This window comes from Eucyclogobius newberryi, unplaced genomic scaffold (genome assembly GCF_026437365.1).
Source record: "Eucyclogobius newberryi isolate DKJ021-1_F unplaced genomic scaffold, fEucNew1.0.hap1 SCAF_12, whole genome shotgun sequence".
In the NCBI taxonomy this organism is placed as follows: domain Eukaryota; kingdom Metazoa; phylum Chordata; class Actinopteri; order Gobiiformes; family Gobiidae; genus Eucyclogobius; species Eucyclogobius newberryi.
In genome coordinates, this window is record NW_027315746.1 from 1,675,725 (window position 1) to 1,697,925 (window position 22,201).

Genomic DNA, 22,201 nt, shown 5'->3' on the forward strand with positions numbered 1-22,201 from the left:
TCTTCACCCTGAGCTGTCGTGATCTTTAGAGACTGTACGCTCTTTAGTCTTCACCCTGAGCTGTCGTGTTCTTTAGAGACTGTACGCTCTTTAGTCTTCACCCTGAGCTGTTGTTGTTGTTGTTGTTTTATGGCGGTTGACATCCGAGTGTTGCATTACCGCCAGACTTTATTCCTTAGACATTGTCGTAGTCCTAAAAGTTCTTCTTCCAGTGCCTTGACTTCCAGTGCTTTGTCCTCAGACTCTGTCGTAGTCCGTAAAAGAACTCCTTCCATTGCTTTGGTGTTACAAAGCCCATGAGGTCATGATGTGTCTTTGTGACTAGAATAGTTGTTGTTGTTGTTGTTGTTGTTTTATGGCGGTTGGCATCCAAGCGTTGCATTACCGCCAGACTTTATTCCTCAGACTCTGTCGTAGTCCGTAAAAGAACTCCTTCCATTGCTTTGGTGTTACAAAGCCCATGAGGTCATTATATGTCTTTGTGACTAGAATAGTTGTTGTGTCAGAGACCGACCGGCCTTATTCCAGGGAGACTCTTCTTCATCTTCCTCTCCTTCTTTGACATTCGGTGCTTCCATCGTACAGCTTTATTCTTTAGGCTTCATTCTATAGGCTTTAATATGTCCACTGATGTCGCTGCTTGGTAGCCGTGCGTCTACGAGACTGGGCGAGGACAGGAGACCACCCCCACCCCCATCTCGTCACTCTGATCACCCTGACTCCCCAAAAGCAGACCCCCATCACTCCGACTCCCATTTAGCGCCTTTAGCCTGTTTTCTATATCTGCCCAATCAAACTCCTTTGTTCCAAGGAATCTCCCTGCAGCTTTAGCAATGATCCTGATCCTTTCAGTTCTGCTTTGAGTCTGAGCAGCACAGTTTACAACATCCACCATAAAGAGTACAAAATCCTCTCTATCCACAACCAGGGTATTCTCATTAATTCTGGAACCTGCACACTTGGGACCTCCACTCTTGAAACCTTCACACTTCTTGGGAGCCACGCTGGCCTTTCTCATTTCGCCCTGTCTGGGAGCAGCGCTGGCTCCTCTCTCTGTATTTACTCTAAACTCGTTACTTGAAACTTTCTTGACTGCATAGGATATACCTTGAGAGACCTTTATTTTATGCACCTCAGCAGCTCTTTTGCTAAACCTGCATCCCCGTAGGCAGAGCTATGTTCTTCCCCACAGTTACAGCACTTCAGTTTTGCTCCCACGTCACACTTCCCATACTCGTGATCTCCTGCACATTTACCACATCTTTGCCTCCCTCTACAGACCGCTGCAATATGCCCAAAGCGCTGGCACTTAAAGCAACGCAGGGGCGGTGGAACATATGGCCTAACGCCATGGCACAAGAACCCAATGAACACCTTACTAGGCAGGCACCTCCCTTCAAGTGTTACCATTACCGACAAGCTGTCACATCTTACCCCAGACCGGGTCACCTTCAAACGCCTAGCGTCCAGCACCTTAGCTCCAGTCAAATTCTCCTTAACTTCATCCACAGACGTCGCCGTAGGGACACCTACGATAACTCCTCTGACCGTGTTTCTTTCAGCATCAGACACAAGAATGTCCTTTCCACCCAGACGTTTAGTTCCAATCGCCTTCCGTTGCTGAGCCGCGTCCTTGCACACGACCAGCAGCGAGCCATCTCTAAGGACACTCGCACTCTTGATCACTCCCACAGCTACAGTTAGGCTCTTTGACAATGCCACTGAATTCCACTCCTTAAAGGATGCACTATCCTGTGCAAGCTTTATGATCACCTTACAGTCTCTGCTCTCACCCCGGATATCAATAGCTTCAGCCTCATCCTGCTGCTCATTCCCAGAACCCTCGGACGAGCTAAGGGACTTTTTACGTTTCCGGGCACGTGCAGCCAGAAAAGGCTGCTCCTCCACGCCGTCCAGAACGTCTTCGACCACCGATCCACTCTCCTCCGCCATCTCCCGTCTCTCCCAGACCGGGTCACCTTCAACCGCCTAGCTGTCGTGATCTTTAGAGACTGTACGCTCTTTAGTCTTCACCCTGAGCTGTCGTGTTCTTTAAAGACTGTACACTCTTTAGTCTTCACCCTGAGCTGTCGTGATCTTTAGAGACTGTACGCTCTTTAGTCTTCACCCTGAGCTGTCGTGTTCTTTAAAGACTGTACACTCTTTAGTCTTCACCCTGAGCTGTCGTGTTCTTTAGAGACTGTACGCTCTTTAGTCTTCACCCTGAGCTCTCGTGATCTTTAGAGACTACGCTCTTTAGTCTTCACCCTGAGCTCTCGTGATCTTTAGAGACTGTACGCTCTTTAGTCTTCACCCTGAGCTGTCGTGTTCTTTAAAGACTGTACACTCTTTAGTCTTCACCCTGAGCTGTCGTGTTCTTTAGAGACTGTACGCTCTTTAGTCTTCACCCTGAGCTGCCGTGATCTTTAGAGACTACGCTCTTTAGTCTTCACCCTGAGCTCTCGTGATCTTTAGAGACTGTACACTCTTTAGTCTTCACCCTGAGCTCTCGTGATCTTTAGAGACTGTACACTCTTTAGTCTTCACCCTGAGCTCTCGTGATCTTTAGAGACTGTATGCTCTTTAGTCTTCACCCTGAGCTGTCGTGTTCTTTAAAGACTGTACACTCTTTAGTCTTCACTCTGAGCTGTCGTGATCTTTAGAGACTGTACGCTCTTTAGTCTTCACCCTGAGCTCTCCTGATCTTTAGAGACTGTACACTCTTTAGTCTTCACCCTGAGCTCTCGTGATCTTTAGAGACTGTACGCTCTTTAGTCTTCACCCTGAGCTCTCGTGATCTTTAGAGACTGTACGCTCTTTAGTCTTCACCCTGAGCTCTCGTGTTCTTTAGAGACTGTACACTCTTTAGTCTTCACCCTGAGCTGCCGTGTTCTTTAGAGACTGTACGCTCTTTAGTCTTCACCCTGAGCTCTTGTGATCTTTAGAGACTGTACGCCCTTTAGTCTTCACCCTGAGCTCTCGTGATCTTTAGAGACTGTACGCTCTTTAGTCTTCACCCTGAGCTGTCGTGATCTTTAGAGACTGTACGCTCTTTAGTCTTCACCCTGAGCTCTCGTGATCTTTAGAGACTGTACGCCCTTTAGTCTTCACCCTGAGCTGCCGTGTTCTTTAGAGACTGTACGCTCTTTAGTCTTCACCCTGAGCTGCCGTAGCTGAAGGCACTGAGCCGGGGGAGAGGGGGCGAGGGGGCGAGGCCAGCCCAGTACCGTAGCTGTTTCCTGGGTAAGCGTAGGGCTGCGTCTGGGGCGGAGGACCAGGGCCGAGCCGAGGGTTTGGTCCAGACGGAGCTCCTCCTCCACAGGACATGGACAGCTGCCCGCGCATTATGAGCGCCCTCTGCTGGTGCAGCTGCTGCTGCCTCTGCCGCAGGTGGTTACTCAGGTACTCGCGCTGCCTCTGGGCCGACATCTGTGCGTTTAGGCTGCCCTGGACAGGGACGAGAGAGGGGGACAGGGACGAGAGAGGGGGGCAAGACAGGGGGACAAATCGCAATGTACGATCAATATGAAAATGTTTTAAAATACTTAGTGTTACAAATATGCCAAATGTAATTCAATCTTTTTATGAGCTGCTAAAAACATAGATTTAAAAGATGATCAATGTTAAAGGAGCATTATGTCACTTTTCTGGTTGGGAGCCACAGTTTTTTTTATCCCGGTTAAGTTTTGACAAATATAAGCTGTAAATGCTGTGTCAACATGAACGACGCGTGCGATTCCATCAAATAATCCACTGTCCCAGAGTCGGACGTGGGACATGAGTGAGTGTCTTCTTCTGACCTGGTTTGGGACGTTGGACCTCAGTGGGAGGTTCATGTTTGACACTGCACTCATCTGGCTCCCCATTGGCTGACGGTTCTGCACAAGAGCCAACAGAAAACAATGTTATTATGTCATCATCAGGAAGTAGACAGAGACTCGCATCAGGAGTGCGTCAGGAGGAGCGCGTCAGGAGGAGCGCGTCAGTGGGGAGCGCGTCAGTGGGGAGCGCGTCAGGGGGGAGCGCGTCAGGGGGAGCGCGTTAGGGGGGAGCGCGTCAGGAGGAGCGCGTTAGGAGGAGCGCGTCAGGGGGAGCGCGTCAGGGGGAGCGCGTCAGGGGGAGCGCGTCAGGGGGGGCGCGTTAGGGGGGAGCGCGTCAGGAGGAGCGCGTTAGGAGGAGCGCGTCAGGGGGAGCGCGTCAGGGGGAGCGCGTCAGGGGGAGCGCGTCAGTGGGGAGCGCGTCAGGGGGGAGCGCGTCAGGGGGAGCGCGTTAGGGGGGAGCGCGTCAGGAGGAGCGCGTTAGGAGGAGCGCGTCAGGGGGAGCGCGTCAGGGGGAGCGCGTCAGGGGGGAGCGCGTCAGGGGGAGCGCGTTAGGGGGGAGCGCGTCAGGAGGAGCGCGTTAGGAGGAGCGCGTCAGGGGGAGCGCGTCAGGGGGAGCGCGTCAGGGGGAGCGCGTCAGGGGGAGCGCGTCAGGGGGAGCGCGTCAGGAGGAGCGCGTTAGGGGGGAGCGCGTCAGGGGGAGCGCGTTAGGGGGAGCGCGTCAGGAGGAGCGCGTCAGGGGGAGCGCGTGAGGAAGAGCGCGTTAGGGGGAGCGCGTCAGGAGGAGCGCGTTGGGGGGAGCGCGTCAGGAGGAGCGCGTTAGGGGGAGCGCGTCAGGAGGAGCGCGTCAGGGGGGAGCGCGTCAGGGGGAGCGCGTCAGGAGGAGCGCGTTAGGGGGGAGCGCGTCAGGAGGAGCGCGTTAGGGGGAGCGCGTCAGGAGGAGCGCGTCAGGGGGAGCGCGTCAGGAGGAGCGCGTTAGGGGGAGCGCGTCAGGGGGAGCGCGTTAGGGGGAGCGCGTCAGGAGGAGCGCGTCAGGGGGGAGCGCGTCAGGGGGGAGCGCGTCAGGGGGAGCGCGTCAGGAGGAGCGCGTTAGGGGGGAGCGCGTCAGGAGGAGCGCGTTAGGGGGAGCGCGTCAGGAGGAGCGCGTCAGGGGGAGCGCGTCAGGAGGAGCGCGTTAGGGGGGAGCGCGTCAGGAGGAGCGCGTCAGGGGGAGCGCGCCGGGGGGAGCGCGTCGGGGGGAGCGCGTCGGGGGGAGCGCGTCGGGGGGAGCGCGTCGGGGGGAGCGCGTCGGGGGGAGCGCGTCGGGGGAACGCGTCGGGGGAACGCGTTAGGGGGAGCGCGTCAGGGGGAGCGCGTTAGGGGGAGCGCGTCGGGGGGAGCGCGCCGGGGGGAGCGCGCCGGGGGGAGCGCGCCGGGGGGAACGCGTCAGGGGAACGCGTTAGGGGAGCGCGTCAGGGGGAGCGCGTCAGGGGGAGCGCGTTAGGGGAACGCGTTAGGGGGAGCGCGTCAGGGGGAGCGCGTCAGGGGGAGCACAGTTTTGACTCACCAGTTGAGCCTGAAGCCGGTGCTGGAGCTGGAGCCTGAGGTTGTTTGGCTGCGGGGCCCCGGGCTGGTTGGGGGCCCCGGGCTGGCCGGGGGCCCCTGGTCGGTGCAGCGGGGGCCTCATCATGGATGCGTAGACTCGCTGCTGCCCCATGTGGGCGGGGATGGAGGTGCGGTGGTAGGAGGCGTCGTACTGCTGCATGTGCTGGCTGTAGTGAGGGGGCTGCTCCTGGTCCATGGGGCCCTGCACAGACCAGAGGGGCCCAGAGGGGGCGGGGTCACGTACAGTGCTACAGTCTAACGCTGTGTAAGGGTCAGAGGTCACATGTGTTGGGCGGGTTCATGGCTCATGTCTCTGTAAACACGCCCATTCACATGACATAAAACTGACACAAAGTTCAACGTCTTCTGCGTTGGTAAAAATGAACAAACGTGAAATGTATCAAACGCCAGATACTGATCGATACTGCATCTAGTACTGCATCTAGTACTGCATCTAGTACTGCAACTAATACTGCATCTAGTACTGCATCTAGAACTGCAACTAGTACTGCATCTAGTACTGCATCTAGTACTGCATCTAGAACTGCAACTAGTACTGCATCTAGTACTGCATCTAGAACTGCAACTAGTACTGCAACTAGTACTGCATCTAGAACTGCAACTAGTACTGCATCTAGTACTGCAACTAGTACTGCATCTAGAACTGCAACTAGTACTGCATCTAGTACTGCATCTAGTACTGCATCTAGTACTGCAACTAGTACTGCAACTAGTACTGCAACTAGTAATGCAACTAGATACTCATTTGAGCGTGTATCGATTTTCAGAAACCACATAAACACCAAGACCAAGTCTAGCACATAGGTCTGGAGATGGGCCCCGGGCGCTAAGGAAGGACCAATTAGAGTGTAGCTGCCCCTCCCCTTTTGAGCAGGACCAATCAGAGCTAAGAGGAGTGTAGCTGCCCCTCCCCCTTTGTGCAGGACCAATCAATCAGAGCTCAGGAGAGTGTTTGCTTCAGAAAGTAGTTCCTAAAGTGGTGATTGTTGAACTGTCAGATGAACAGAAGCTCATGAATGTGAGAACGTAAACGTCTAAACTGCAGCTTTGACAACTATAGAAACGTACAATTCAATGACCAAAGATTATGCGGCCCCGAGCACCAGCAGAAGCACCAGCTGAAGCACCAGCTGAAGCACCAGCAGAAGCACCAACAGAAGCACCAGCAGAAGCACCAGCAGAAGAACCAGCAGAAGCACCTGAAGACTCACCTGCCCGGCCAGTGTGGGGATCCCCAGCATCTTGTCAATCTCCTCCAGGCCCTCGAAGTCTTTGAGCACGGAGCAGAGCTGGCTCAACAGCGCCCCCTCGTCCCCGTGGGCTTCACTGCAGCAGGGCATGGACTCATCTTGGTGAGCGAAGGAGGCTCTGAACAAGACAAGACAGGACAAGACAAGGCCAGAAGCATTAACGTGACAGAAGAACCTACAGGGTTAACGCTTGTGCACAGAGCAAGACCTCAGAGACACAGGAAGAGCTAAAGGAGGACAGTATATCTCAAGGAGGACAGTTAGATCTCAGGAGGACAGTTAGATCTCAGGAGGACAGTTAGATCTCAGGAGGACAGTTAGATCTCAAGGAGGACAGTTAGATCTCAGGAGGACAGTTAGATCTCAAGGAGGACAGTTAGATCTCAAGGAGGACAGTTAGATCTCAAGGAGGACAGTTAGATCTCAAGGAGGACAGTTAGATCTCAGGAGGACAGTTAGATCTCAGGAGGACAGTTAGATCTCAAGGAGGTCAGTTAGATCTCAAAGAGGTCAGTTAGATCTCATGAGGACAGTTCGATCTCATGAGGACAGTTCGATCTCATGAGGACAGTTCGATCTCATGAGGACAGTTCGATCTCATGAGGACAGTTCGATCTCATGAGGACAGTTCGATCTCATGAGGACAGTTAGATCTCATGAGGACAGTTAGATCTCATGAGGACAGTTAGATCTCATGAGGACAGTTTGATCTCATGAGGACAGTTTGATCTCATGAGGACAGTTTGATCTCATGAGGACAGTTTGATCTCATGAGGACAGTAGATCTCAGGAGGACAGTAGATCTCAGGAGGACAGTAGATCTCAGGAGGACAGTAGATCTCAGGAGGACAGTAGATCTCAGGAGGTCAGTTAGATCTTAGGAGGACAGTAGATCAACTAAGATTAAACTAAAGCCCCACCGTGTCTCCAGAGGGTCAGCTTAAGGACGAACATCTGACGTAGGTAAAAAGACCGCACCTGCTTTGGTTTCCATAGTGATCCACACCCATCATGCGCTCGGGCCATGGAGCCGTCTGATTGGGCGGAGGCTGAGGATAACTGTTGGTCATTTCCATTTCTGATTGGACCAAAACACACAAACACAAAGACAATTGAACCTACAACGTTTCAGTTTGTGTTGCGTCTTCTTTCTGACATAAAACCGTCTGATCGTTTACAGAATCCTCCACATGAACATAGATCCATACATCGTCATCCGTACATTGTCGTCCGTACATTGTCGTCCGTACATCGTCGTCCGTACATTGTCGTCCGTACATTGTCGTCCGTACATTGTCGTCCGTACATTGTCGTCCGTACATCGTCGTCCGTACATTGTCGTCCGTACATCGTCGTCCGTACATTGTCGTCCGTACATTGTCGTCCGTACATTGTCGTCCGTACATCGTCGTCCGTACATTGTCGTCCGTACATCGTCGTCCGTACATTGTCGTCCGTACATTGTCGTCCGTACATCGTCGTCCGTACATTGTCGTCCGTACATCGTCGTCCGTACATTGTCGTCCGTACATTGTCGTCCGTACATTGTCGTCCGTACATCGTCGTCCGTACATTGTCGTCCGTACATCGTCGTCCGTACATTGTCGTCCGTACATTGTCGTCCGTACATCGTCGTCCGTACATCGTCATGTGTGGGATGGTTCCCGTCACAGGAGCATCAGAGCCACTTCTTACCGTTCATCATCTGCATGTTGAGTCTGTTCGCCACGGCTCGACTGACCAGCGCTGGGTTCATGCTTGGGGCCATTCTGCTCTGTGCGTGTGGCCCCTGGTTCATCATGTGTCCTGGAGCGCCCCCTACAGGCCCCTGCGGCCCCCAGCCCGGCTGCACTGGGCCTGGACTCATCATATCTGAGAATCAACATGGAATAAAGTCATAAAGTCAGATGGACCAAACATGTGTGGACCAAACATGTGTGGACCAAACATGTGTGGACCAAACATGTGTGGACCAAACATGTGTGGACCAAACATCTGTGGACCAAACATCTGTGGACCAAACATGTGTGGACCAAACATGTGTGGACCAAACATGTGTGGACCAAACATGTGTGGACCAAACATCTGTGGACCAAACATGTGTGGACCAAACATGTGTGGACCAAACATGTGTGGACCAAACATCTGTGGACCAAACATGGACCAAACATGTGTGGACCAAACATGTGTGGACCAAACATGTGTGGACCAAACATCTGTGGACCAAACATCTGTGGACCAAACATCTGTGGACCAAACATGTGTGGACCAAACATCTGTGGACCAAACATGTGTGGACCAAACATGTGTGGACCAAACATCTGTGGACCAAACATCTGTGGACCAAACATCTGTGGACCAAACATGGACCAAACATGTGTGGACCAAACATGTGTGGACCAAACATCTGTGGACCAAACATGGACCAAACATGTGTGGACCAAACATCTGTGGACCAAACATGTGTGGACCAAACATCTGTGGACCAAACATGTGTGGACCAAACATGTGTGGACCAAACATGTGTGGACCAAACATGTGTGGACCAAACATGTGTGGACCAAACATGTGTGGACCAAACATGTGTGGACCAAACATGTGTGGACCAAACATGTGTGGACCAAACATCTGTGGACCAAACATCTGTGGACCAAACATCTGTGGACCAAACATCTGTGGACCAAACATGTGTGGACCAAACATCTGTGGACCAAACATCTGTGGACCAAACATCTGTGGACCAAACATGTGTGGACCAAACATGGACCAAACATGTGTGGACCAAACATGTGTGGACCAAACATGTGTGGACCAAACATGTGTGGACCAAACATGGACCAAACATGTGTGGACCAAACATATGTGGACCTGTAATGCACCTTGACTTTCTTTGACTTTCTCCGTTTTCTTCCAGGGTTCGATTGTCCCACAACAATGACACGTTTGCCGTTCTCACCTTGGCAGCCCAGACCCGAGTGCCCTCCCATGATGCTTTGCTGCTGCATGAGTGAGTACGACGCCACGTTGTTCCGGTGCTGAGGAGGGAAGCTGCGCTGCATGTTTGGGGAGGCGGCCATGCTGTGGGCTGTAGGGGGCGCTCTGCTCGGATGCACTGCTCTGGGGCCAGAGAAGCCTCCTGCAAGTGTGAGACAAGAGTGAGACGAGTGTGAGACAAGTGTGAGACGAGTGTGGGACGAGTGTGAGACGAGTGTGAGACGAGTGTGAGACGAGTGTGAGACGAGTGTGAGACAAGAGTGAGACAAGAGTGAGACAAGAGTGAGACAAGAGTGAGACGAGAGTGAGACGAGTGTGAGACAAGACGAGTGTGAGACGAGTTTGAGAAGAGTGTGAGACAAGAGTGAGACAAGCCGAGTGTGAGACAGGTGTGAGACAAGTGTGAGACGAGTGTGAGACAAGTTTGGTACCCTCTCGCCAGCTTGTGGCGCTCGGGCCTAATAAACACTATTTTCATCAGTTATATGCACATGAATGTGACATTATTGCGTGTGAGTACGACAGTAACATGTGTATGACAGTATTTGTTGTAGAGTGTGACAGCAGCAGAAGGACAGACTGAAACGTCTCCTTCACACAGCGAGGGTGGATCAGTCACTGAAGAGTGAAGAGTGGACAGAGTGTCCTGCAGGGGGCAGAGTGTCCTGCAGGGGGCGACACTCATGGTCCAGCATAGATGTGAGTTTAGCCAGGACCCTTCTGTCCCCCACCTCCTGCACCGAGTCCAGAGGACAGCCCAGGACGGAGCTTTGTCCAGCTTCTTCCTCTCCCTCTCTGTGATGACCACACCTACAGGAGCTGATGCACCACAGAGTCAGAGAAGGTCTTCAGGAGTGGCCCTGTCAGGAGTGGCCCTGTCAGGAGCGGCCCTGTCAGGAGCGGCCCTGTCAGGAGCGGCCCTGTCAGGAGCGGCCCTGTCACTCCAAAAGACCTGAGTCTCCTCAGGAGGTAGAGCCGACTCTGGCTCTTCCTGTACAGTGCGTCTGTGTTATGAGTCCAGTCCAGTTTGTGGTTCAGATGAAACACCAGGTCCTTGTATGAGTCACTCTCTCAATGTCCCGTCCCTGGATGTTCTCTGGTGAGGGGGGCGTGGCCTCTGTGGAAGTCCACCACCATCTCCTTGGTCTTCCCCGCGTTGATGAGGAGGTGGTTCCGCTGACACCAGTCCACAAAGTCCTGCGCCAGTCCTCTGTCCTCCACATCATCGTCCGTGATGAGTCCGATGATGGCAGAGTCGTCAGAGAACTTCTGCAGGACACAGCTGTCTGTGTCGTATCTGAAGTCTGCAGTGTAAAGGGTGAAGAGAAAGGGTGCGAGGACAGTGCCCCGGGGCGCCCCCACACTGCAGGTCCGAGTGTCAGACACACAGTCCCGTGCTCTCACAAACTGGGGTCGGTCTGTGAGGTAGTCCAGGATCCACTCTGCCAGGTCATACTCCACACCAGCCGTCTCCAGCTTGTCCCTCAGGAGCAGCGGCTGGATGGTGTTGAAGGCGCTGGAAAGATAAAAGAACAGGATCCTCACAGAGCTGCCAGGCTTTTCCAGGTGAGAGAGAGAGCGGTGCAGCAGGGAGATGACGGCGTCCTCCACTCCGATGCCAGACCGATATGCAAACTGCAGCGGGTCCATGGCTGAGCTCACGGTGGAGCGGAGGTGGTCCAGGACCAGCCGCTCCAGTGTCTTCATCAGATGTGACGAGAGAGCCACCGGCCTGAAGCTGTTGAGGTCTTTGGCGCGCGGTAATGAGTGTTTCACTAGATGGAAAACCAAATCTATTGGCCCACAATGGCCCACATTGGCAAATACTCTTTCCCATATGTATTTGATGTTGCCATAGTGACAGGCGTCTCCGGGATGGACAAATCACTTTTAGATTGATTCTTTCCCATGTTTGACCGTCCCTAGATGTCAGCGCGCTATCTGCCGCTGCACACGTCTGTGCACAAGTGTGAGACAAGTATGAGACAAGTATGAGACAAGTGTGAGGGGAGACAAGTGTCCCTGGTGCGTGGCTGTGTTACCTGCAGGGCTGATGGGAGGAAAGGCGCGGTGCTGCCCTGACGAGTTGTTCAGGTGCAGGAGTTCAGCAGAAGCTCCAGAGACAGAGGAGAGCGAGGACAGTGAGGACAGTGAGGACAGCGAGGAGGCAGAGGAGGCAGAGGAGGCAGAGGCTCGAGGCTGAGGTCCACCGGGGAAAGCCATCTGCTGCGTGCTGCTGCTCTGGAGGTCCTCCAGAAGCTCCTCCAGCTCACTCGCCTGGACAAAGAGCCAAAACATCAGACAAACTGCACATCTAGAATGATGAAAGCTCAAGCCTACGAGACACCAGAGTGATGGAGACGTTACATAATACAAGAAGGGGGAAAATGTGCTACTAATAATGTATTGAACAATGAGTAAATTAATAATGTAGTAAAAAATGTTCTGATCAAATGATAAGGAAATGTGAAGAAAACGTGTTTCTGAACCATGGGGAAAAGGGGTGGGGCTAAAGGAGCTTATACTTTCACCCACTGCTTTTCAAAGATGTATTTATTTATTTATTACATGAATATGAATAAGTAAAAGATCAAGGCCAGTTACGTCGCCCGGATCGGTGTCACCGCGGCCCCATCCTGGAGCCAGGCCTGGGATGGGTGCTCGATGGCGAACGCTTGGTGGCTGGGTCTTTACCCAAGGGGCCCGGCTGGGCACCGCCCAAAAGAGCGGCGTGGGGCCACCCTCCCGTGGGCCCACCACCCGCAGGAGGATCCATAAGGGGCCAGTGCAGAAAGATCTGGGCGGCAGTTGACGGCAGGGGCCTCGACGACCAGATCTCAGGACACAGAGACTAACTCTGGGGACACGGAATGTCACCTCGCTGGGGGGGAAAGAGCCTGAGCTTGTGCGGGAGGTTGAGCGGTATCGACTAGATATAGTCAGCCTCACCTCCACGCACAGTTTGGGCTCTGGAACCCATCTCCTTGAGAGGGGCTGGATGCTCCACTTCTCTGGTGTTGCCCGCGGGGAGAGGCGGGGCTGGTGTGGGCGGGGCTGGTGTGGGCTTATAGCCACTCAGCCGCCACGTGTTGGAGTTTACGCGGGGGACGAGAGGGTCGCGTCCCTACGCCTTCGGGTGGGGGACAGATCTCTCACCTCTCACCGAACAATAGTGCAGAGTACCCGGACTTCTTGGAGTCCTTGGGAGGGGTACTGGACAGTGCATCGACCGGGGACTCCGTTGTTCTACTGGGGGACTTCAACCGATAAAGGAACCTCGGATTCAGGAGGAGCAGAGTGGTTTTTGTCCTGGTCGTGGAGCACTGGACCAGCTCTAGACTCTCCATCGGGTGCTCGAGGGTTCATGGGAGTTTGCCCAGTTTTGGATCTGGAGAAGGCTTTCGACCGTGTCCCTCTGGGTGTTCTTTGGGGGGTGCTCCGCGAGTACGGGGTCCGGGGCCTTTTGCTCAGGGCTGTCCGGTCCCTGTCTGACTGAAGCAGGAGCTGTGTTCACTGCAGTAAGTCAGACCTGCTCCCAGTGAGGGACTCCTCAGGGCTATGTTTTGTCACCGGTTCTGTTCATAGTTTTTATGGACAGAATTTCTAGGCGCAGTCAAAGGTCGGAGGGTGTGGTCAGGGGTCGGAGGGTGTCCGGTTTGGGGACCACAGGATCTCATCTCTGCTGTTTGCAGACGATGTTGTCCTGATGGCTCCATCAAACCCGGACCTGCAGCTGCACTGGGACGGTTTGAGTAGAGTGTGAAGCGTCTGGGATGAGAATCAGCTCCAAATCCGAGGCCATGATTCTCAACCGGAAAAATGTGTCTTGCCCTCTTCAGGTGGGTGGGGAGTCCTTGTCCTCTTCAGGTGGGTGGGGGGTCCTTGTCCTCTTCAGGTGGGTGGGGAGTCCTTGTCCCAAGTGGAGGAGTTCAAGTATCTCGGGGTCTTGTTAACGAGTGAGGGAAGGATGGAGCGTGAGATTGACAGTGGGATCGGTGCAGTCGCTGCATCGACTGTTGTGGTGAAGAAGGAGCTGAGTCCAAACACAAAGCTCTCGATTTACCGATCGTCTACGTTCTGACCTCACCTATGGTCATGAGTTTTGGGTAATGACTGAAAGGACAAGATTGCGGATACAAGCGGTCGAAATGAGTTTCCTCCACCGGGTGGCTGGGCGCTCCCTTAGGAGATAGGGTGAGGAGCTCAGTCACACGAGGGGAGCTCGGAGTAGAGCCACTGCTCCTCCTGGGCTCCTCCCTGGGGAGGTGCTTCGGGCATGTCCCACCGGGAAGAGACCCCGGGGAAGACCCAGGACATGCTGGAGGGACTATGCGTCTGGGCTGGCCTGGGAACGCCTCGGGATCCCCCCGGAGGAGTTGGAAGAAGTGTCTGGGGAGGAGGAAGTCTGGGAGTCCCTGCTCAGACTGCTGCCCCCACGACTCGGCCCCGGATAAGAGGAAGAAGATGGATGAATATGAATTAACAATGTTGGTTTTCTTCAGGTGCCATAAGTCTGAGGGAAAGAACTTGAGTCACAATCTGTTTGTGTTTATGCAAAAAGAAATCATTCATTCATTCAAATAAAATAAAAATATAGCCGCAAGCGGCGATGATTGGCCCTCGCCACGCCGCCGCAAGAGGAGGGGGCGCTAACGTGCCCCAATTTTCCTTTTATTACACCTACTGCTGAATCTGTGACGCTATCGCGTCTTCTTCCCTTTGCTTTACATATGAAGGGAAAAGTTTGCAGCTCCGCCGCACAAAGTCCATGACTCTTAGAATCAAAATGTTGATAACCTTTGATGGCCCACTAGAATTTTGTGCAAAATTTGATACATTTTGATCCAAAAGCAATTTCATTTTAAATTCTTGGCAAAATGTGTGGCTTTGCCGCACAGAGACCATGACTCTAAGAATAAAGAATGTAATAACTTTTGACGGTTCACCCCTGAAAATGAGTCTCACCAAATTTCACGTTAATAGGGCTAACGCCCTGGGAGGAGTTTGTGAAAGTCTAAAGTGTAAACATGTTCTGGCGATTTCCCCATTGGAATAACATGAGAGGTTTCTGTCATCGCTACGGCTACGCCGTAACAAATATGACATGGTTCTCTTTGACTTTTTTGATTGGGATGCCAAAATTGAATTTTGTGCCAAGTTTTGTAAAATTTCGCAAAACTAAACATTTTACCCTCCATATAAAATTTTATTTCACTATGTAGGGGGCGCTGTCACGCCAAATTAATTTATTTAACTTCAGGTAGGTTTAGGGCAAAAAGTTTAACGACTGATTCTAATTTGACGCTATTCGGACTTTATCTACGCAAACGGCAGCAAATTTACAATTTGGGAAATTTCTGAAATTCAAGCTACAGTTTGTGGCTTCGCCGCTCAGAGACCGTGACAGGGTCAATGTAATTTGGATAACTTTTGATGTCCCACTCCTCAGCACCATTTTCACCAAATTTCAGCTTTTTAGGGCCAACGTCCTGGGAGGAGTTCATAAAAGTACGACGTTTGGAAAACTCCCGAGTCATGCTTAGCCATTTTTGATCCAATATGGCCGACATTTGGTTGGGCGGACGGTATTGCCATAATAATATTTTTTACTTCTCTTGTCACCATCTACCTCTGCGCCAAATTTCATGATTCTACGATCAGACTTTGTTTTTGTCATATCCTATCTCTCAATGCATTTTTGGTACATTCTTACATCATAAACTATACATTTTCGGAAAGCGCTCGTGCTTTCCTACCTCATGGTGTGGGTCCCTGGTCACTGACGGGTACTTTCGTTAATTTTGAGTGGGCTCCGCCCACTTTGTGTTTTTGGCCCTCTAAACAGTAATAATGTTACATTTTTGCATTACATGCTTATATGCACGGAACATGCAAGAGATGGGGAACGTATTCGTGAGCTACTTAGCGCAAACGAGCGCTTTATATGGGGATGAAGATCGCTCGTTTAGTGCACACTCGTTTTTTGCACGGGCTTCGCCCGTTTACAACGGTAATGTTGCGTTGTTAGCGTTGTGATGCCTTGTTTGTGTTGCGTTGTTTTGTTAGCATTGTGTTGTGTTGTAAGGGTTGCCTTGTAATATTGTTAGCGTGGTGTTAGCATGGTGTTAGTTTGGTGTCATATTGTTAGCTTGTTGTTAGCGTGTTGTTAGCGTGGTGTCGTGTTGCGTGTGGTTCATGCGTGTTAATGGTCTGAGTGTGTTGACAGGAGAAGCTCTCTTCCTCTGGTCATTAGACTGATGAACTACAGCTAAAAATACACCAGAGTCACAGCTCACATAGAAACAGAGAGAGAGAGGGAGAGAGAGAAGGAGGGAGGGAGGGAGAGGCTAAACCTTCATCGACTGAAGTTCATCAGGAGAACCGTCTGCACTGATGTCGGGGCATCTGGCTGAATCCATCAGGACTCGATACATGTGATGCATGTTCTCTCTATGTCACTATTTTAAGTTAATATGAAACACATTTTAATCATAAAAACAGCGAATATGTCTAATATTTACATAAACCAGTTTTATTTGTTCTTCTATTTTTTAAAGTTGGCGTTTCACGTCATAAAATATCGTCTGTTTCCTGATAATAACCACAATTAAAGCCGCAAGCGGCAATGATCGGCCCTCGCTGCAAGAGGAGGGGGCGCTAACGCGCCCCAATGGTCCTTTTATTACGCCTACTGCTGAATCTGTGATGCTGTCACATCTTCTCCCCTTTGTTTTACCATCAAAAAGACATTTTATTTTGAATTCTTGGCAAAATGTGCGGCTTTGCCGCACAGAGACCGTGACTTTTTGAATAAAAATGTGGATACCTTTTGATGGTCCACCCCTGAAGATGAGTCCCACCAAATTTCAGGTTAATAGGGCTGACGCCCTGAGGGGGAGGAGTTTGTGAAAGTCTAAAGTGTAAACATGTTCTGGCGATTTCCCCATTGGAATAACATGGGAGGTTTTGGTCATCGCTACGGCAAAACCATAACAATTATGACATGGGTCTCATTGACTTTTTTGATGGGGATGCTAAAATTGAGTTGTGTGTCAAATTTCAGATAATTTTGCAAAACTAAACATTTAACCTCCATATAAAATCTGTAGGGGGCGCTGTAGCGCCAAATTAATTTATTTCACTTCAAGTTGGTTTAGGGCAAAGAGATTAACAACTGATTCTAATTTGACGCAATTCGGACTTTATCTGCGCAAACGGCAGAAATGTTAAATTTGGGAGATTTCTGAAATTCTAGCTACAGTTTGCAGCTTCGCCGCTCAGAGACCGTGACAGGGTCAATGTAATTTGAATAACTTTTGATGTCCCACTCCTCAGAACCATTTTCACCAAATTTCAGCTTTTTAGAGCCAACGCCCTGAGAGGAGTTCGTAAAAGTACGACATTTGGAAAATGTCATGCTTAGCCATTTTTGAACCAATATGGCCGACATTTAGTTGGGCGGACGGCGTTGCCGTAATAATATTTTTTACTTCTCTTGTCACCATCTACCTCTGCGCCAAATTTCATGATTCTACGATCAGATTTTTTTTGGCTCATTTCCCATCTCTCAATGCATTTTTGATACATTTGGGGGCGCTGACGCGCCAATTTTTTATTTTAGAAAAGGGAAATAGCCAGAATGTAGAGAGGCATGATTTTTAGAGGTGTGCAAATTTTTGTGACTTTTCGTCAATGTTCACTGGATGAAAAATAGGGGGGTTGGTCCCGAGAAGAAGAAGAAGAAGAAGAAGAAGAAGAAGAAAGAATAATATTCCGATGCGAAAACAATGTTTCCCATTTTTCAAATATCATAAACTATACATTTTCGGAAAGCGCTTGCGCTTTCCTACCTCATGGTGTGGGTCCCTGGTCACTGACGGGTACTTTCGTTAATTTTGAATGGGCTCCGCCCACTTTGTGTTTTTGGCCCTCTAAACAGTAATAATGTTACATTTTTGCATTACATGCTTATATGCACGGAACATGCAAGAGATGGGGAACGTATTCGTGAGCTACTTAGGGCAAATGAGTGCTTTATATGGGGATGACGACCGCTTTGCGGTCGTCATCCCAATGTAAAGCGCTCGTTTAGTGCGAACTTTTGCACGTTTACCGTTTGCACGTTTACCATTACCGTTGTAAACGGGCAATTGTTCCATTTTCCTACTACTAATTAGTCTGCACGGGGCGTGCATGAGTGGAGGAGTGCGTTAAGGGAGTGTTTGGAAGTGGACGAGCGCTCCGCGCTCGATTTTGCTCCGCGCTCGATTTTCACAGCCGTGCTTCGCACGGCCTTACGGGACTAATAGGCCTCTCGCCAGCTTGTGGCGCTCGGGCCTAATAATGACTAAAACACAATCGTTTAAAAGTCGTTCATGTGAAATGTGTAAAGCTCGTTTTGCTGCGACACTGGGATTTTCTATAAACGTTCTCTCACCTGTGGGCCCACGACGAAGCCCTGCTCCTGACGCTCCTGCTGCTCCTGTCGCTCCTGCTTCAGCTTGGGCCCGTCGTTCGACTCCATCTTCAGGGCCTTGTCCAGGATGCCGTTGTCGTCTCTGTCCAGCAGGTAGCGCAACAGAGCGTTGTCCTTCTTCTTGGGGCTTCCCGGCTGCTCCTGCCTCCGCTCGCCGTCCGCTCCCGTTTGCTCGCTTGAATCTGCCGCCGCCGACGCCGCGCTCTCTTTCCCCGTGGCCTCGGCCGTCAGCTTCGCCAGCTCCACGGGCGACGAGCTGTTCTGGAGCAGCCGGTGCAGGATTTTGTGTTTTTCCTTCAGGGACGAGGACGAGGCGTTGCCCTGTCCCGCTCCGCCCGGTCCCATCTCGCTGTCTTTACTCGAGTCGTCGCCAGGCGAACACGGGTCCGTGGCGTCCAGTTTACTGTTGGTGAGGAGCTGCAGGAGCTTGGTGTGGCTTTTGGAGTTCAGGAGCTGCTTCGGGATGTCCACGAGCTCGTCCAAGCCGCCGTCTGCATCCTCTTTCGATTGCTCGTCGCTCGATTCGCCAAAAGGGTCGGCGTCCGAACTCGACTTGGTGATGTTCGGGGGGCTTTGCGACGCCGACTTCGCTTTGGTCCTCGACGCGCTGCCGACGGAGGATGGCGACTGCTGCGGCGAGCTGCTCCGGCTAAGGCGCGGCGAGCTACAGCCGCTGCCCGCGACCAAACCGGGGCTCTTCCGGTGCGTCGCGGGCGAGCTCACCGAGGCGTGAGCGGCGGAGGAGACGTACGGGCTGCCCAGAGACGGGGGAGGCGGCGAGACGGAGGAGCGGCCACCGGGGGAGGAGAGGCCCCCGGGGGAGGAGCGATCCCCGGGGGAGGAGCACGAGCCGGGGTGCGGGGCGGAGGAAACGGCCCCGGGTTCAGGAGAGAGCGCGGAGGCGGCAGGCAAGCTCAGGGGGGACGCGGGCTTGGGCGTGACAGCGGGGGGCGCCGGCGTGTCGGGGGTGAGCTCAGGCATGTTCTTCTCCCTGGAAACACAAAAACATAAGACGACTCCATCGTTGAGACTCTAAACTCTAAAGTGGGCGTTACCTCTGCAGCACGTGCAGCGACATGTAGAGCTGCGGCTCGTTGGAGGCGGGGTTTCGCACCAGTTTGCTCTTGGTGTGGGCGGAGACGACGGTACCATCGGCGAGGACGAAGCGGTACAGGGGGCTGAGGGCGTGGCCGCTCCGCAGGACTGCAGAGGGAACACAGGCAAACCAGGGTTTACCTCAGAGATGACTGTGAGAGCTGGGCGAGACAACCATCAATCCAAAAGTCAAGGGTTGGAACCAGGTCATTGCGGCGAATACATGTTATAAAGATGACACCATGTATCGCTGGACTATTAGCAAAATAATCATGCTCATAACGGTTGTGTTTTTCTTGTATGGGTCTCACCTTCTTGCTGGTGAGTTCATGGTTCTCACCTTCTTGCTGGTGAGTTCATGGTTCTCACCTTCTTGCTGGTGTGATCATGGTTCTCACCTTCTTGCTGGTGGGTTCATGGTTCTCACCTTCTTGCTGGTGTGATCATGGTTCTCACCTTCTTGCTGGTGCGTGGTGTGTTCATGGTTTTCACCTTCTTGCTGGTGAGTTCATGGTTCTCACCTTCTTGCTGGTGAGTTCATGGTTCTCACCTTCTTGCTGGTGAGTTCATGGTTCTCACCTTCTTGCTGGTGAGTTCATGGTTCTCACCTTCTTGCTGGTGAGTTCATGGTTCTCACCTTCTTGCTGGGGTGTTCATGGTTCTCACCTTCTTGCTGGGGTGTTCATGGTTCTCACCTTCTTGCTGGACCTTCTTGCTGGTGTGTTCATGGTTCTCACCTTCTTGCTGATGCGTGGTGTGTTCATGGTTCTCACCTTCTTGCTGGTGAGTTCACCTTCTTGCTGGTGAGTTCATGGTTCTCACCTTCTTGCTGGTGCGTTCATGGTTCTCACCTTCTTGCTGGTGCGATCATGGTTCTCACCTTCTTGCTGGTGTGATCATGGTTCTCACCTTCTTGCTGGGGTGTTCATGGTTCTCACCTTCTTGCTGGTGAGTTCATGGTTCTCACCTTCTTGCTGGTGAGTTCATGGTTCTCACCTTCTTGCTGGTGTGATCATGGTTCTCACCTTCTTGCTGGTGCGTGGTGTGTTCATGGTTCTCACCTTCTTGCTGGTGAGTTCATGGTTCTCACCTTCTTGCTGGTGCGTTCATGGTTCTCACCTTCTTGCTGGTGAGTTCATGGTTCTCACCTTCTTGCTGGTGAGTTCATGGTTCTCACCTTCTTGCTGGTGAGTTCATAGTTCTCACCGTCTTGCTGGTGAGTTCATGGTTCTCACCTTCTTGCTGGTGCGTTCATGGTTCTCACCTTCTTGCTGGTGAGTTCATGGTTCTCACCTTCTTGCTGGTGAGTTCATGGTTCTCACCTTCTTGCTGGTGAGTTCATGGTTCTCACCTTCTTGCTGGTGTGTTCATGGTTCTCACCTTCTTGCTGGTGCGTGGTGTGTTCATGGTTCTCACCTTCTTGCTGGTGAGTTCATGGTTCTCACCTTCTTGCTGGTGAGTTCATGGTTCTCACCTTCTTGCTGGTGTGATCATGGTTCTCACCTTCCTGCTGGTGAGTTCATGGTTCTCACCTTCTTGCTGGTGAGTTCATGGTTCTCACCTTCTTGCTGGTGTGTTCATGGTTCTCACCTTCTTGCTGGTGTGTTCATGGTTCTCACCTTCTTGCTGGTGCGTTCATGGTTCTCACCTTCTTGCTGGTGTGTTCATGGTTCTCACCTTCTTGCTGGTGCGATCATGGTTCTCACCTTCTTGCTGGTGCGATCATGGTTCTCACCTTCTTGCTGGTGCGATCATGGTTCTCACCTTCTTGCTGGTGCGATCATGGTTCTCACCTTCTTGCTGGTGCGATCATGGTTCTCACCTTCTTGCTGGTGCGATCATGGTTCTCAGCTTCTTGCTGGTGCGATCATGGTTCTCACCTTCTTGCTGGTGAGTTCATGGTTCTCACCTTCTTGCTGGTAAGTTCATGGTTCTCACCTTCTTGCTGGTGAGTTCATGGTTCTCACCTTCTTGCTGGTGTGTTCATGGTTCTCACCTTCTTAATGGTTCGTGGTGTGTTCATGGTTCTCACCTTCTTGCTGGTGAGTTCATGGTTCTCACCTTCTTGCTGGTGTGTTCATGGTTCTCACCTTCTTGCTGGTGCGTTCATGGTTCTCAGCTTCTTGCTGGTGCGATCATGGTTCTCACCTTCTTGCTGGTGCGTTCATGGTTCTCACCTTCTTGCTGGTGAGTTCATGGTTCTCACCTTCTTGCTGGTGAGTTCATGGTTCTCACCTTCTTGCTGGTGTGTTCATGGTTCTCACCTTCTTGCTGGTGCGTGGTGTGTTCATGGTTCTCACCTTCTTGCTGGTGAGTTCATGGTTCTCACCTTCTTGCTGGTGAGTTCATGGTTCTCACCTTCTTGCTGGTGAGTTCATGGTTCTCACCTTCTTGCTGGTGTGTTCATGGTTCTCACCTTCTTGCTGGTGTGTTCATGGTTCTCACCTTCTTGCTGGTGAGTTCATGGTTCTCACCTTCTTGCTGGTGTGTTCATGGTTCTCACCTTCTTGCTGGTGAGTTCATGGTTCTCACCTTCTTGCTGGTGTGTTCATGGTTCTCACCTTCTTGCTGGTGAGTTCATGGTTCTCACCTTCTTGCTGGTGAGTTCATGGTTCTCACCTTCTTGCTGGTGTGTTCATGGTTCTCACCTTCTTGCTGGTGCGTGGTGTGTTCATGGTTCTCACCTTCTTGCTGGTGAGTTCATGGTTCTCACCTTCTTGCTGGTGAGTTCATGGTTCTCACCTTCTTGCTGGTGAGTTCATGGTTCTCACCTTCTTGCTGGTGTGTTCATGGTTCTCACCTTCTTGCTGGTGTGTTCATGGTTCTCACCTTCTTGCTGGTGAGTTCATGGTTCTCACCTTCTTGCTGGTGAGTTCATGGTTCTCACCTTCTTGCTGGTGAGTTCATGGTTCTCACCTTCTTGCTGGTGTGTTCATGGTTCTCACCTTCTTGCTGGTGAGTTC

At 51.8% G+C, this 22,201-nt stretch overlaps 1 protein-coding gene across 1 annotated transcript in view; it reads right to left on the reverse strand.

The window, feature by feature from the left end:
• LOC140355899 (nuclear receptor coactivator 2-like) overlaps positions 1-22,201 on the reverse strand; it is a 55,156-nt gene that overhangs the window by 3,931 nt on the left and 29,024 nt on the right. Inside the window, exons 9-18 of the mRNA XM_072440544.1 lie at positions 19,199-19,346; positions 18,105-19,134; positions 11,710-11,944; positions 9,630-9,809; positions 8,369-8,545; positions 7,652-7,751; positions 6,635-6,791; positions 5,365-5,604; positions 3,801-3,878; positions 3,228-3,447 (exon numbers count right to left, since the gene is read on the reverse strand). Coding sequence (XP_072296645.1) covers positions 3,228-3,447; positions 3,801-3,878; positions 5,365-5,604; positions 6,635-6,791; positions 7,652-7,751; positions 8,369-8,545; positions 9,630-9,809; positions 11,710-11,944; positions 18,105-19,134; positions 19,199-19,346 — 2,565 coding nt within the window. The remainder of the gene's footprint in view (positions 1-3,227; positions 3,448-3,800; positions 3,879-5,364; positions 5,605-6,634; positions 6,792-7,651; positions 7,752-8,368; positions 8,546-9,629; positions 9,810-11,709; positions 11,945-18,104; positions 19,135-19,198; positions 19,347-22,201) is intronic.